Source organism: Pelodiscus sinensis, chromosome 3, assembly GCF_052426305.1.
Source record: "Pelodiscus sinensis isolate ZL-2025 chromosome 3, ASM5242630v1, whole genome shotgun sequence".
Taxonomy (NCBI): domain Eukaryota; kingdom Metazoa; phylum Chordata; order Testudines; family Trionychidae; genus Pelodiscus; species Pelodiscus sinensis.
Genome location: NC_143054.1, coordinates 3899078 through 3913426, shown reverse-complemented (window position 1 = coordinate 3913426; position 14349 = coordinate 3899078). Strand labels below are relative to the sequence as shown.

The window sequence follows — 14349 nt, the reverse complement described above, 5'->3', positions numbered from 1 at the left end:
GTTCTGTGAACTATTCGCTGACACGTAAGGACAAGATCTGTCCTCCGTTCAAAGGGTTTTATCATTAAAAAAAGGAGAAAGTCGGTTTTAAGGGAGGCAAACCTTGGGGGTACGCAAGCCACGTCAGCCCCCAACACGGCTGCAGGAGCCCCGAAAGGCTGGGAAGCGCCACCTTAGCCAGCCAGCAGATTCAGCCATCCTAGCCCGGAGCAGAGGTGCTGCTTAAAACATCCCAGGGACGGGGCAGAGGAGGAGCCGCGATTCCCGAGGGGTTCCCATGGTTAGAATCGGGCCCACAGCACTGCCGTCCCTGAGCACGACTAGGAACCGTCTTCCCATACGCTCCCCAGAGGGAATACGCCGTGGAGAGCACAGCGCTTTACCCAGAGGCCAGGTGCAGCGTGCGGGGGGATGGCTTCTCCCATGCTGTGCGGCCACGGTGCACCCCCGCTGAGCCAGCGGGGAGATCCCGTCATGACTTGCGGAGGCCGTGGCCTCTTTGTTGTGCAGCCAGCTGGAGAACAGGCGTTCCCATCCAGAGCCAGGCAGAACCCTCCACACAGGCCGCCCCTCCGCCACCAGCTGTCCCGGGCTGCTCTGGGACCAGGGCAGGTGGCTGGAAGGATGTGCCGCTTCAGAGACCCCCTCCCATACCCTGTCCTCTGTTAGCCCTGAGCGGGTCCACCAGGGCAGGGTCTGCGATGGGGGCGGATGTTGTGCCAGGCGGCGGGCGAAGGCGCCAGGTCAGGACACACCATGCACGGCACGGCACAGCACACTGCAAGCGGAGGGCGCAGGCCCAGCCTGGCCCGGTACCTTGTGTTGAGAGAGCCCTGGCTCAGGGTGTCCGCCTCGCCCAGCAGCTCGTCCTCGCTGTGGTAATACAACTCGGCGTCTTCGGCCCTGGGAGCAGCAAGGCGGTGACCGTCGGCCGGCTGCTTCCAACCCTCGGCTTACCCAGCGAGGGCAGCAGGCCCCGTGGGGGTAGCCACTGGGTAGCTGGGGTACAGGTGGGCCACGACGGGGCAGCTCGCACGGACAGCTGCCCCGTATTGCCATCCCAAGTCTCACTGCCATGCTCAGCCACTAGGGGGCGCATCGGGCGACTCCCCGCCCCCCACCTGCCTGGGATTTTTGCCTCAGTTTCCCTTTCACGTCCCCATTCACGCAGGCACCTCGGACCCCAAAGACTTATCAGACTCTGCCCCCGTTGAAATGCAGCCACTTCTGGGGTGGGCCAGGGCAGCTGGTTAGCAGAGAGTGTAAGGGAGACAGGTTGGAATTTTCCACCTTCAGTGTGGTCGGGACACTTCCTCTCTCAGGGCCAGTGCCACGCGAGCCACCCATGATGGGCAGTTTGCTAGCTGGCTCTTCTTTCTTCACCCCTTCACATGGGCAGGGAAAGCCCAGCCCACCTCCAGCACTAGCTGTGATCAGGAAAAAAACAGGAGAGGGCTAAAATGCTCCTGTTTCATCCACAGAGCCTGGGCCTGATCGGAGGGGTCCCGGGCCTGATCGGAGGGGTCCCGGGCATCAGCGACTCCCCAGGACTCAGCATTCAAAGCCGCAGGTGGCTCGCTGGAGGGCATTTTCCTGATCTCCGAATGGGGATCACCGAAGACAAATTTTATGCCCTGGTCTACATGCGGGCATTATTTTGAAATAACCTCCCTTCGGTTGAACGTATAAGCGGAGCATCCACACGACCAAGCCCGTTATTTCGAAATAACGGGCTGCTTATTTCAAAATCTGCATGCCGGCTTTCCTCAGGGCATGACGTTAACTTTGAAATAGTTATTTCGAAATAGCCGTCGCATGGACGTGCCGGTGCTGCTCTTTCGAACCATCTACTCCCCAGAGTCACTCCAACTACTTACTCCCCAGGGCTTCCCGGGGCGCTAAGCCAAGGCAGCGCGTCCACATTCGCGGAGCTGCCTCGGACTCATGTCGAGGGGGCCCTGTCGTATGGACACGCTAGTTTCATTTTGTAAAATCAGGAGTTTATTAAGTCCAATGTTATTTTGAAATAACTGAGTAGTGTAGACACGTCTGTATGAGATTTTGGAGCTGTCAGAGCAGGGAGCGACTTGCATTCAGCACCATCAAAATGCAGACAGCTCTGGGGTGGAGCCAAACAGCTCACAGCAAAGATACGGAACACTGAAGACAGACGGGAAATTTTAGATGCCTTCCCGGGCGTCTTTACAGTTCCTAGGGAGCAGGCAGGATGCTGATGTAGACGCAGTCATGGTCTAGTGGGAGTTACATGGCTGCCTGTGCTTATAGGGTGGAAATGGGTGTTGGTTTTGTTGCAGGATTGGAACCTGCGTTTGCAGGGATTATAAATCAGCAATGCAGGTGACTAATCCCCCAGCCACTGATCCACAATGTGCGCAGAGGACAGGCAAAGTCTCCCTTCCATCCATTAGCATCATCGTCTCACAAGCCAGGCAGGAGCAGTGATCTATGCTTTCAATTAGAGTGGAAATCCACAGGATACGGCCCAATTCTCAGAGTAAATCAGCTGCTTGCTAGAGCAATTCGGAGCCCCTGGGAGCCGCCTCCCCGCCCGCACTCTGCTAGGAAGGCAGATTTCCTCCTCGAGCGGCCACGCCGGAGACAAACAGAGGAACACGAGGCAGCCTACGCGCAGAGCGTGGCTGGCTCGGTGAGCCGCGGGGGAGACGTCCGCCTGCCCCTCGCTGCAGAAGGGGAGAGCTTTGGGAAGGCCGTGGCAGGGAAGGACACGGCTGGGACGCCTCCCAGCCCGACGCCGTTCCACGGCAGAGCTGGCCCGGGGTCCGTCTGGCGCGGGACAGCGCCGGGTCGCTCGGGAGATGCGCCGCGCCACGTGCCCTTGGGAAAGATGGGAGGCTCCAGGCTGAGGCTCCCTGGAGCTGCACTCGGGTCAGGGAGGGGGGCGTGGAGGCAACCCACGCCCCCTGCCTCCAAGCTATTCGGGGCCTTTCAAAACTGCTGACACTCCCCGGCTGCAGGGATCAGGCTGGGGGTGGGCGGAGCCTGGTTCTGTGGGGAGGAGCCGAAGTGCCAGAGCCTGGGCCAGGGCCGGGGCTTGCCTTGCCCAGACAGGCCCCCCCCCCCCACCACCTCTGCTCCAGGAAGAGACGGCTCCTGCCAATGCCTCGGGCCTGCTCCTGCTCTGGGAGGTCAACCCGCCGGCTGAGGCGTTGACCCGGCTGGACGGGCGCAGAATCAGCATGGTGCTATAACCCAGCGGCTAGCGCCCAGCCCAGAGGTGGCTGCCTGCCCGTGGTGCTACAACCCAGCGGCCAGCGCACGCCCCAGAGGTGGCTGCCTGCCCATGGTGCTATAACCCAGCGGCCAGCTCCACCCCAGAGGTGGCTGCCTGCCCGTGGTGCTATAACCCAGCGGCCAGCGCCCGCCCCAGAGGTGGCTGCCTGCCCGTGGTGCTATAACCCAGCGGCCAGCGCCCGCCCCAGAAGTGGCTGCCTGCCCGTGGTGCTATAACCCAGCGGCCAGCGCACGCCCCAGAAGTGGCTGCCTGCCCGTGGTGCTACAACCCAGCAGCCACCGCCCGCCCCAGAGGTGGCTGCCTGCCCATGGTGCTATAACCCAGCGGCCAGCTCCACCCCAGAGGTGGCTGCCTGCCCGTGGTGCTATAACCCAGCGGCCAGCGCCCGCCCCAGAGGTGGCTGCCTGCCCGTGGTGCTATAACCCAGCGGCCAGCGCCCGCCCCAGAGGTGGCTGCCTGCCCGTGGTGCTATAACCCAGCGGCCAGCGCCCGCCCCAGAAGTGGCTGCCTGCCCGTGGTGCTACAACCCAGCGGCCAGCGCCCGCCCCAGAGGTGGCTGCCTGCCCATGGTGCTATAACCCAGCGGCCAGCTCCACCCCAGAGGTGGCTGCCTGCCCGTGGTGCTATAACCCAGCGGCCAGCGCCCGCCCCAGAGGTGGCTGCCTGCCCGTGGTGCTATAACCCAGCGGCCAGCGCCCGCCCCAGAAGTGGCTGCCTGCCCGTGGTGCTATAACCCAGCGGCCAGCGCACGCCCCAGAAGTGGCTGCCTGCCCGTGGTGCTACAACCCAGCAGCCACCGCCCGCCCCAGAGGTGGCTGCCTGCCCATGGTGCTATAACCCAGCGGCCAGCTCCACCCCAGAGGTGGCTGCCTGCCCGTGGTGCTATAACCCAGCGGCCAGCGCCCGCCCCAGAGGTGGCTGCCTGCCCGTGGTGCTATAACCCAGCGGCCAGCGCCCGCCCCAGAGGTGGCTGCCTGCCCGTGGTGCTATAACCCAGCGGCCAGCGCCCGCCCCAGAAGTGGCTGCCTGCCCGTGGTGCTATAACCCAGCGGCCAGCGCACGCCCCAGAAGTGGCTGCCTGCCCGTGGTGCTACAACCCAGCGGCCAGCGCCCGCCCCAGAGGTGGCTGCCTGCCCATGGTGCTATAACCCAGCGGCCAGCTCCACCCCAGAGGTGGCTGCCTGCCCGTGGTGCTATAACCCAGCGGCCAGCGCCCGCCCCAGAGGTGGCTGCCTGCCCAGGGTGCTACAACCCAGCGGCCAGCGCCCGCCCCAGAGGTGGCTGCCTGCCCAGGGTGCTATAACCCAGCGGCCAGCGCCCAGCCCAGAGGTGGCTGCCTGCCCGTGGTGCTATAACCCAGCGGCCAGCGCCCAGCCCAGAGGTGGCTGCCTGCCCGTGGTGCTATAACCCAGCGGCCAGCGCCCGCCCCAGAGGTGGCTGCCTGCCCGTGGTGCTATAACCCAGCGGCCAGCGCCCGCCCCAGAGGTGGCTGCCTGCCCGTGGTGCTATAACCCAGCGGCCAGCGCCCGCCCCAGAAGTGGCTGCCTGCCCGTGGTGCTATAACCCAGCGGCCAGCGCACGCCCCAGAAGTGGCTGCCTGCCCGTGGTGCTACAACCCAGCGGCCAGCGCCCGCCCCAGAGGTGGCTGCCTGCCCATGGTGCTATAACCCAGCGGCCAGCTCCACCCCAGAGGTGGCTGCCTGCCCGTGGTGCTATAACCCAGCGGCCAGCGCCCGCCCCAGAGGTGGCTGCCTGCCCAGGGTGCTACAACCCAGCGGCCAGCGCCCGCCCCAGAGGTGGCTGCCTGCCCAGGGTGCTATAACCCAGCGGCCAGCGCCCGCCCCAGAGGTGGCTGCCTGCCCGTGGTGCTATAACCCAGCGGCCAGCGCCCGCCCCAGAGGTGGCTGCCTGCCCGTGGTGCTATAACCCAGCGGCCAGCGCCCGCCCCAGAGGTGGCTGCCTGCCCAGGGTGCTATAACCCAGCGGCCAGTGCCCGCCCCAGAGGTGGCTGCCTGCCCAGGGTGCTATAACCCAGCGGCCAGTGCCCGCCCCAGAGGTGGCTGCCTGCCCAGGGTGCTATAACCCAGCGGCTAGCGCCCGCCCCAGAGGTGGCTGCCTGCCCAGGGTGCTATAACCCAGCGGCCAGCGCCCGCCCCAGAGGTGGCTGCCTGCCCGTGGTGCTATAACCCAGCGGCCAGCGCCCGCCCCAGAGGTGGCTGCCTGCCCAGGGTGCTACAACCCAGCGGCCAGCGCCCGCCCCAGAGGTGGCTGCCTGCCCAGGGTGCTATAACCCAGCGGCCAGCGCCCAGCCCAGAGGTGGCTGCCTGCCCATGGTGCTATAACCCAGCGGCCAGCGCCCAGCCCAGAGGTGGCTGCCTGCCCAGGGTGCTATAACCCAGCGGCTAGCGCCCGCCCCAGAGGTGGCTGCCTGCCCGTGGTGCTATAACCCAGCGGCCAGCGCCCGCCCCAGAGGTGGCTGCCTGCCCGTGGTGCTATAACCCAGCGGCCAGTGCCCGCCCCAGAGGTGGCTGCCTGCCCAGGGTGCTATAACCCAGCGGCCAGTGCCCGCCCCAGAGGTGGCTGCCTGCCCAGGGTGCTATAACCCAGCGGCCAGTGCCCGCCCCAGAGGTGGCTGCCTGCCCGTGGTGCTATAACCCAGCGGCTAGCGCCCGCCCCAGAGGTGGCTGCCTGCCCATGGTGCTATAACCCAGCGGCCAGCGCCCGCCCCAGAGGTGGCTGCCTGCCCGTGGTGCTATAACCCAGCGGCCAGCGCCCGCCCCAGAGGTGGCTGCCTGCCCGTGGTGCTATAACCCAGCGGCCAGCGCCCAGCCCAGAGGTGGCTGCCTGCCCGTGGTGCTATAACCCAGCGGCCAGCGCCCGCCCCAGAGGTGGCTGCCTGCCCGTGGTGCTACAACCCAGCGGCTAGCGCCCGCCCCAGAGGTGGCTGCCTGCCCGTGGTGCTATAACCCAGCGGCTAGCGCCCGCCCCAGAGGTGGCTGCCTGCCCGTGGTGCTACAACCCAGCGGCCAGCGCCCGCCCCAGAAGTGGCTGCCTGCCCGTGGTGCTACAACCCAGCGGCCAGCGCCCGCCCCAGAGGTGGCTGCCTGCCCAGGGTGCTATAATCCAGTGGCCAGCGCCCGCACCAGAGGTGGCTGCCTGCCCGTGGTGCTATAATCCAGCGGCCAGCGCCCGCACCAGAGGTGGCTGCTTGCCCGTGGTGCTATAATCCAGTGGCCAGCCCAGAGGTGGCTGCCTGCCCGAGGTGCTATAATCCAGTGGCCTGCGCTCGCCCCAGAGGTGGCTGCCTGCCCGTGGTGCTATAATCCAATGGCCAGCGCCCGCCCCAGAGGTGGCTGCCTGCCCGTGGTGCTATAATCCAATGGCCAGCGCTCGCCCCAGAGGTGGCTGCCTGCCCGTGGTGCTATAATCCAATGGCCAGCGCCCGCCCCAGAGGTGGCTGCCTGCCCGTGGTGCTATAATCCAGTGGCCAGCGCCCGCCCCAGAGGTGGCTGCCTGCCCGAGGTGCTATAATCCAATGGCCAGCGCCCGCCCCAGAGGTGGCTGCCTGCCCAGGGTGCTATAATCCAATGGCCAGCACCCGCCCCAGAGGTGGCTGCCTGCCCGTGGTGCTATAATCCAACGGCCAGCACCCGCCCCAGAGGTGGCTGCCTGCCCGTGGTGCTATAATCCAGTGGCCAGCGCCCGCCCCAGAGGTGGCTGCCTGCCCATGGTGCTATAATCCAGATTCCAGCTCCACCCCAGAGGTGGCTGCCTGCCCATGGTACTATAATCCAGATTCCAGCTCCACCCCAGAGGTGGCTGCCTGCCCATGGTACTATAATCCAGATTCCAGCTCCACCCCAGAGGTGGCTGCCTGCCCATGGTGCTATAATCCAGATTCCAGCTCCACCCCAGAGGTGGCTGCCTGTCCGTGGTGCTATAATCCAATGGCCAGCCCAGAGGTGGCTGCCTGCCCATGGTGCTATAATCCAGCTGCCAGCTCCACCCCAGAGGTGGCTGCCTGCCCGTGGTGCCTTACACTGCCAGTGAAGTGCTGGGGGCCCTTGGACACTCAAGGGGCCCTGTAAACTCCAAGGATTACAATCCCAGCCAATCTGAGGAGGCCTGACCGCCAGCCAGCCTCCCCCAGCTGCATTTGGTGCCATTTGCATCCCCCCCTCCCGGACACAGGACAAGCCTCCCTCACAGGTTAGCTTGGATGCTCAGTGCCCCCAGGGCCATGCCTGGGACGGCCGGTCTGTGGGGCTTCCCCAGCGACAGCGGGCCCGTTGCTAACCTGTGCTCAGCGACCCGCCCGAGGTGCTCTCCCGGCTGCGTGTGCCTGGGCGCACCAGACCCCAGCACGAGTGCTGATGGCCGGTCCTTAGCCAGGCCCCACGCTGCACCAGGGGGATGTTCCCGGGACACGCCTGCATTGGCCAGCAGTTGCCGCGTGGGGGCAGCGAAGGCCGCCCGTGTCCCCTCCCGCTTCGCCCTGCGGTTGCGGCGAGCTAGAAGTGCAGCGTCTGTTGGCCAGTGCTGGGTTCCCCTCCTGGCTGGCCGGTAGCCGGCGTCTCAGGAGCCAGCTCTCCATGGACCCGGGAACAGGATGGCACTGAAGCAGAACAGGCAACCTGTTTTATTCAAGGGGGCGGAGCCTTCGTCACAGGGGGCGGAGCTTGGCCCGGGAACCAGGAAATGAGTCTGTCAGGCTAATTTTTCTCCTGTGTTTGAGAGGCTTTGTTTTTTGGCCTGAGTTTCGAGGCAGAAGAGAAGCGGCTGCAACCGGGTCCCGCCATGCACCCACCTGCACGCCGGCCTAGCCTGGTGGATCCCCGGCTGCAACAATGCCCTGGGATCCAGCTTTGCGGGAAGATGGCGGCGCTACGAATGTGGCCTCGCGTTCCCCCGCCACGGCCACACGTGGGAGGTTGCCGCCCACGCCAGGCAGCGCCCGGGGCCGCGATCTTTGCACATTACCTCCGGAAGTGCCTCTCCGCCGACAGCAGGCTGGAGCCGGGCTTGCCGGGCGGCGCCGCAGGGCCCTGCCGGTGCCCGGGGAGCAGGCTGTCTGTCTCGAAGGCGCTGTCGCTCTCCGGCCGGGAGCTAGGACTGTCCAGGAATTCCCCGTCGCTCCAGGCGCCCACGGCCCCATCCAGGGCTTGGTACCTGATCTCTATGGAGACGCTGGTCTGGAACAAAACCCAAAGCCAGGCTCAGCCGCTGAACCCAGCCTGCTGGAGGGGAGGTGGATTCCGCCGTGCCAAGCCCAGAAGGGACCCTCGGAGCATCTCGCTCGATCCCCGTGTAGCGTGGGCCAGGGAAATTGCCCCCCGCGGACGCCGGCGCTGAGCGCACCGCGGGGCGTTCAGCTCGTGCTAGGGTCGCCAGGTGTCCGGTTTTGAACCGGACATTCCGGTATTTGAGGGTTCTGTCCGGGAAACAAATTGAGAAAACACCGGACATAGAAACGTCTGGTATTTTCTAACAAGGTGAGTTTTTGTATTATCAGGACGTAGTTGCAAACTGCCTGGCTGGTAGAGACACTCGCACTGCGCGATTCGCACTGCCTGAGTGTGTCTACCAGCCGGGCAATACGCAACTAGGCGAGGGCGGGGTGCGGGGCCGGGGCAGGAGGGAGGCCCTGGGGCTGGACTCACTCGTGTTTCGCCAGGACCGTGCGCGGGACGGGCAGCGTCCCGGGATGTGTGTGCACCCGGGTCAGTCCCGCTCCCTGCTGGCCGATTCTCTCCCTCCGCTACCCCCTACCAGGCATTATATGTGATCAGAACGGAGCCCAGAAACGGGGCGGTGCACTTGGCGCTGGGGTGCCGTTCCAGCTGGTTTTCAGCCTGTTGGTCACCGGGAGGATGAGCGCTAGCCCCGGGGCGTCTCCCCTTGGCGGGAATCCCCCCGCTGGCTCAGTGTAGAGACCCCCCCTCGTTTCGCACCCCTCGATCCTGAGCCTGGGCGAGAGGTCAGCGAAGACCCACAGGGGAAAGCTGCCGCGGGGTGGCGCCCCGGTGGGCCCCCGAGGGCCACGCTCTGACCGAAGCAGCTAAGCCAGCCGGGGGCAGTGGTCCCGCCCGCACCCTCTGCAGGGCGGAGAGGGGCCGCTGGGGTCACCTACCCGGACGGCGGCGTTATTGTCGTCGATCAAAGTGTCCGTCACCTCCAGCTGCCCTTCCTCCACCACCTTCTGCAGGACCATGCGGAAGGTGCCGATGAGTCTGGGAAGCAAACAGAGGAGAGCGTGGGAGCTACTGGCTGGGAGAGGCCATGGACCCCCCCAGCCCAAGGGGGCCACTAAAGGGAAGAGAACCCCCCCGCCCAGGAAGCTGGGGGAGGGGTGCCTTTATCATCGGGCTCCGCTGCCCTTGCCTCGTTGGTTTGCGTTTGCCCAGCACGGTGTGAGGAGTTAGGGAACCGTAAGGAACAGGGAGCCCTGGCGAGAAGAGACCCGTGGGGCTATAGGGGGTTTCTCCTTTCTCTAGGTCTGCAGGGAATGCACTGGCTCGGCGTGCCGGAGCGCCCCCTACTGGCAGAGCCAGCCCTGCAGCGTTGCGCCCCGGCAGCCAGGTGCCTACTGGCCCTTGCTCCTCCTCCTTCCTCCCCCTTGGCTCTGCCGTTGGCCAGCAAGGCCGCCTGGAGCGCCGGCCCCATTTGCAAGCAAGCTAGCCCGTGGCCACGCCGGTGGGAGGACCCGAATACAGTGCTCAGCACAGGGCTGGCCTGGCCGTGAGGCAAACTGAGGCGGCCGCCTCAGGTGCCAGACTGGGGGGGGGGGCCACTAGGACCCAGAAATCTGAGACCTTGCAAAGTTTGGCCCAAGCGAGGGGGCATGGAGGCGTCATTTGAGCTCCCCGCCCCAGGTGCCAACATGTTGTGGGCCGGCCCTGGCTCAGCATCAGATCCCCCTGGGCTGTTTCAACACGAGCAGCAGAAGGGCCCCAAAATGGGGGGGCCCACTGCTGTCTGCCCCATGCTGCCTCTTCTCCCTGAGCTGCCTCCTCACACAGCTCCTTCCCCGAGGCCTCACTCCCCGGCCCCTCTTCCCCTAGCCCCTGCTTGCTCCTATCTGCCTCTCTCCTGACACTCGCCCTCAGAAATTGGGAAGGCCTAGCCCTGCAGCTTTTAAAACTGGAGAGGGGGCCTCTGACCTCCCTCCCCCCATCCGGCACCCCTGTATCTCAGGATCAGTTCCATGTATCCATCCATTTTTTCATATTTGGCGTCGCCCCGAAGCGAGCAGCGCAGCTCACCGCCGGGCGAAACGAGCGAGGCCCGAGCACGAAACGCCGGTAGCCCGGCCCGGCGCCCCTGCTACGCTCTCCGAGGTCGTCCGCCCTGCCCTCACCGCAGCTCTGCCGCGCCGGCCCAGGCCCGCCTGCTCTCCAGAGGACAGACCGTTAGGGTCGCCAGATGGTTTCAACAAAAGTACCGGACACACTTGACATGACATCACAATCGACGTGACAGCTGCTTTAGAAAATACCCGACACTTCTATTTTCTCAGTTCTAGTTTCTCAATTTGTTTCCTGACAGAAAGCTCCAATACTGGACTGTCCGGTTCAAAGCCGGACACTTGGCGACCCTACAGACCGTGCATGCGGAGGGCGTGGCAGAACGAGTCGCGCAGCGCCACGAATTCACACCTTGGTCTGCTACCCGTAACCCGCAGGGCCTCGCTCGGCCCCGGGGCAGCCGGTGCTTTGCAGGGGGGAGGGGAACAGCTCTGGGCATCCGATTGGCCCCACACTGGTGTATTAATCTGGGTCTGCTCAACATAGTGTCTGAGCACTTGGCCCATTTGACTGTATTTACCCGGTGAGGCAGGGCAGGCCTGTTAGCCCATGGTACAGGTGGGAAACTGAGGCAGGGAGAGACTGAGGGTACGTCAGACTGCGAATGAAAAACACCCTGCATCACCAGGCTCAGATCCCTGGTTCCCAGACTCGGGCTCCTGCTACAACACTAAATATACCAGCATGGGGGTTCTCACTGGGCTGGGCTCGGGTCCTGGGCTCCACCCTTTCGCTGGGTTTCACAGCCTGAGCGGGAATAGGGACGCGGCTGTTTCAGCACCGTAGCCTGATAGATGGATCTGGGCTCTCCACCCCGCTGCCTCAGTTTACCACTGTACAGTGTACACGGCCACGGACTCTGCGTGGCTCGGCCACGGTCGCTCGGGGCGTGTGCAGCAGGGCAGAGAACGGCCCGTTTCACCCCACTGCCGAGACATCCGCCCGCCCGTCCGTCCCGCTGTCAGCCCAGCCGTGCTCCGCAAGGAGGCGCTACCTCTTCAGATGATCCATCCCTCGCGCCATGTCTACCCCACACCCCTCCACCTCGCCGCCGCAGCGATCACATGGCTCCTGCCTGGCTACGCTGTGCTGCTTGCGGCAGCCCGGCGCGTCCTCCCCAGGAGCGCTGGCTCCCGCTGTACCGCCAGCGTGGGGCATTGTGGGATGGCCCCCGGAAGCCGGTCGCAGTCACCCCGCCGCGCCGACACTGACACTGACACTGCGCTGACGTAGCCATGTCGGCCGTGCCGCTGCGTGTCTCAGGAAGAAGGGCTATTGAGTTGGAGGAAAGGGGCAGCTACGGCCGCAGGAGCCAAACTCAAAGGCAGACGCTGCAGAGCTCATAGAAGCATCGGATCATAAACGATTCCTCAGAAGGAGCCTTGGGAGTCCAGCCCCCTGCCCTCACGGCAGGACCAAGCACCATCTAGAGCATCCCTGACCGGTGTCTGTCCGACTGCTCTGAAATATCCCCAGGGATGGAGATTCCACAACCCCCCCCAGGCAACTTATTCCAGTGTTTCACCACCCTGACGGGCACGAAGTTTTTCCTAGTGTCCAACCTAAACCTCCCTTGCTGCAGTTTAAGCCCATTGCTTCTTGTCCTGTCCTCAGAGGCCAAGGGGAACAATTTTCCCTCCTCCTCCTTGTGACACTCTTTCAGGTACTTGAAAACAGCTCTCATGTCCCCCGTCTTCTCCTTCCCAAACTTAACACGCCCAATTCCTTCAGCCTCCCCTCAGAGCTCACGCGTTCTAGACCTTTCATCGTATTTGTTGTGGGGACAGCGGAAGCTGCCTTGCGCCAGCCTAACTCTGCGACGTAGACCAGTCCTTGGAGACTTCAGAGCCAGACTCATGTTGGGACCATCTGCCCACCTCTTCCAACCCCTTCAATATTCCCTCTGCGTGCACGTCCATGAACACACCCTACTTGCTGGACAACTTTGGAGAACGGTTATCCATGTGTATCATGTGTATACGTTTGGAGAACGAAAATCCACAAACGCACTGTGCCATTTGTGTACATTTGGAGAACAGAGAACAGACATCCATGGACGCACTGTACTGTGTGTATTCCATGGACTCACCGTACTGTGTGTATACATTTGGAGAACGCCTGCTCGCCACCCTCATCGCTGTGGTCCTGTGCGAACACACCCGTGTACCCGGATCAGCGCAGGAGATGCCTTTACGTGTTACTGGCTAGTCTCACATTTTAAACCTTTCAGTCATCCAGGGAAGAAAAACCCTGCCACATGGCCAAGCTCAGGTCATTGACTGAACGGTTCACAAGCCACAGACCTGGTGGAGATGATCTGACCAACCCAGCTGGCAAGATTCACCACCAGGTGTTTGGCCAGCACCATCCTGCCATGGCCGCAGGGCGATGCTACCTGGGACTTTGCCTGGGAAGCGAGGAGATGTGCCGGACTCCACCCCTCTAGCGTGGTGCCACGCCACGTGGCAGGTGCTTTCAAAGCAGGCAAGCCCAGCAAATGCCCACTGGGTGGGAGACTTGCTCCTCTTTCAGAAGGACGCATGTCTGAGGGGCCCTCTGCTGCCACACCCCAGAGGCACCATGCCGAGCGAGGTGAGAAATCCCAGCATGCAGCTGTTTTAATAATATATGGAGATATACCATCTCATAGAGCTGGAAAGGACTGCGAGAGATCATTGAGTCCAGTCCCTTGCTCTCAAGGCAGGACCATGCACCATCCCTGACAGATTTGCCCCAGGCCCCTAAATGGCCTGGTCAAGAATTGAACTCACAACCTTGGGTTTAGCAAGCCACTGCTCAAAGCACTGAGCTACCCCTCTCCCAATGGTGTGGAAGCCATTAAATATGAATTGCGTGCGTACTTCATTCCGCTGTGTATGCAATGAATAATGCATTGCTGCTTCCTACAGCAGCCCGGATCTTCTTTCGAGTGGGCTTATCACACAGCATCGGTGTATCGCTCCTCCGTGGGCAAAGAATTTGGAAGCCGGGAGCCTCTCTACAAGCTTGAGAAGGCTTCCTGGGTAAAATGCTTTGACTGGCTTAAAATTCAGACCCCTGGTTTGTTACTCTAGGCTTGCTCATGGCGGGAGAGCCCTCCAAACAAGTTGTGTCTGTTTTGGTATGTCTACATTGCATTCCTCCTTCGAGAGAGGAATGCAAATACAGACAAACAAAAGTGCAAATGAAGCACGGATTTGAATTTCTCACACCTCATTTGCATAATCGCAGCCGGCTGCTTTTCCGAAATACTGTATTTCGAGAAAAAAATGCGGTCCAAATGAGGTTATTTCAAAAAGAAACCCTTCCTTCAAAATAACCTTTAAACCTAATTTTTTAAGGAGTAAGGGTTATTTCGAAGGAAGGGTTTCTTTTAAAAAAAACAACCTTTTTTCCCTCGAAATACCGTATTTCAGAAAAGAGGCTGGCCGTGATTATGTAAATGAAGCATGGGAAATTCAAATGCATGCTTCATTTTCAATTTTGTTCATCTGCATTTGCATTTCTCTCTCAAAGGAGGAATACAATGTAGACATAACCTGTGAGTGTTTATTTTTTTAAATCTTGCTTTGGGTTCTTCAGACAAGTTTGTTTTTCTAGATAAACTTAAAAAATAACATGGTCTGGAAGCACCGTATAGACTATCTATAAAGTGCTACCAGACCATTCGTTGTGTTTTAAGTTTATCCTGTACAGACTAACTTGGCTACCTCCTGAAGCTTGTTTTTCTAGGGTGTGTCTAGACTACAGGGTTTTTTCGAAAAAAAAGTG

The 14349-nt window shown here is 62.3% G+C and overlaps 1 protein-coding gene across 1 annotated transcript in view; it reads right to left on the bottom strand.

Annotated features, from left to right (window-relative positions):
• The window catches only part of OTOF (otoferlin), a 167423-nt gene that overhangs the window by 90648 nt on the left and 62426 nt on the right, over positions 1-14349 (bottom strand). The window contains exons 4-6 of the mRNA XM_089776981.1: positions 9405-9504; positions 8255-8466; positions 817-903 (exon numbers count right to left, since the gene is read on the bottom strand). Of these exons, the coding sequence (XP_089633107.1) occupies positions 817-903; positions 8255-8466; positions 9405-9504 (399 nt within the window). The remainder of the gene's footprint in view (positions 1-816; positions 904-8254; positions 8467-9404; positions 9505-14349) is intronic.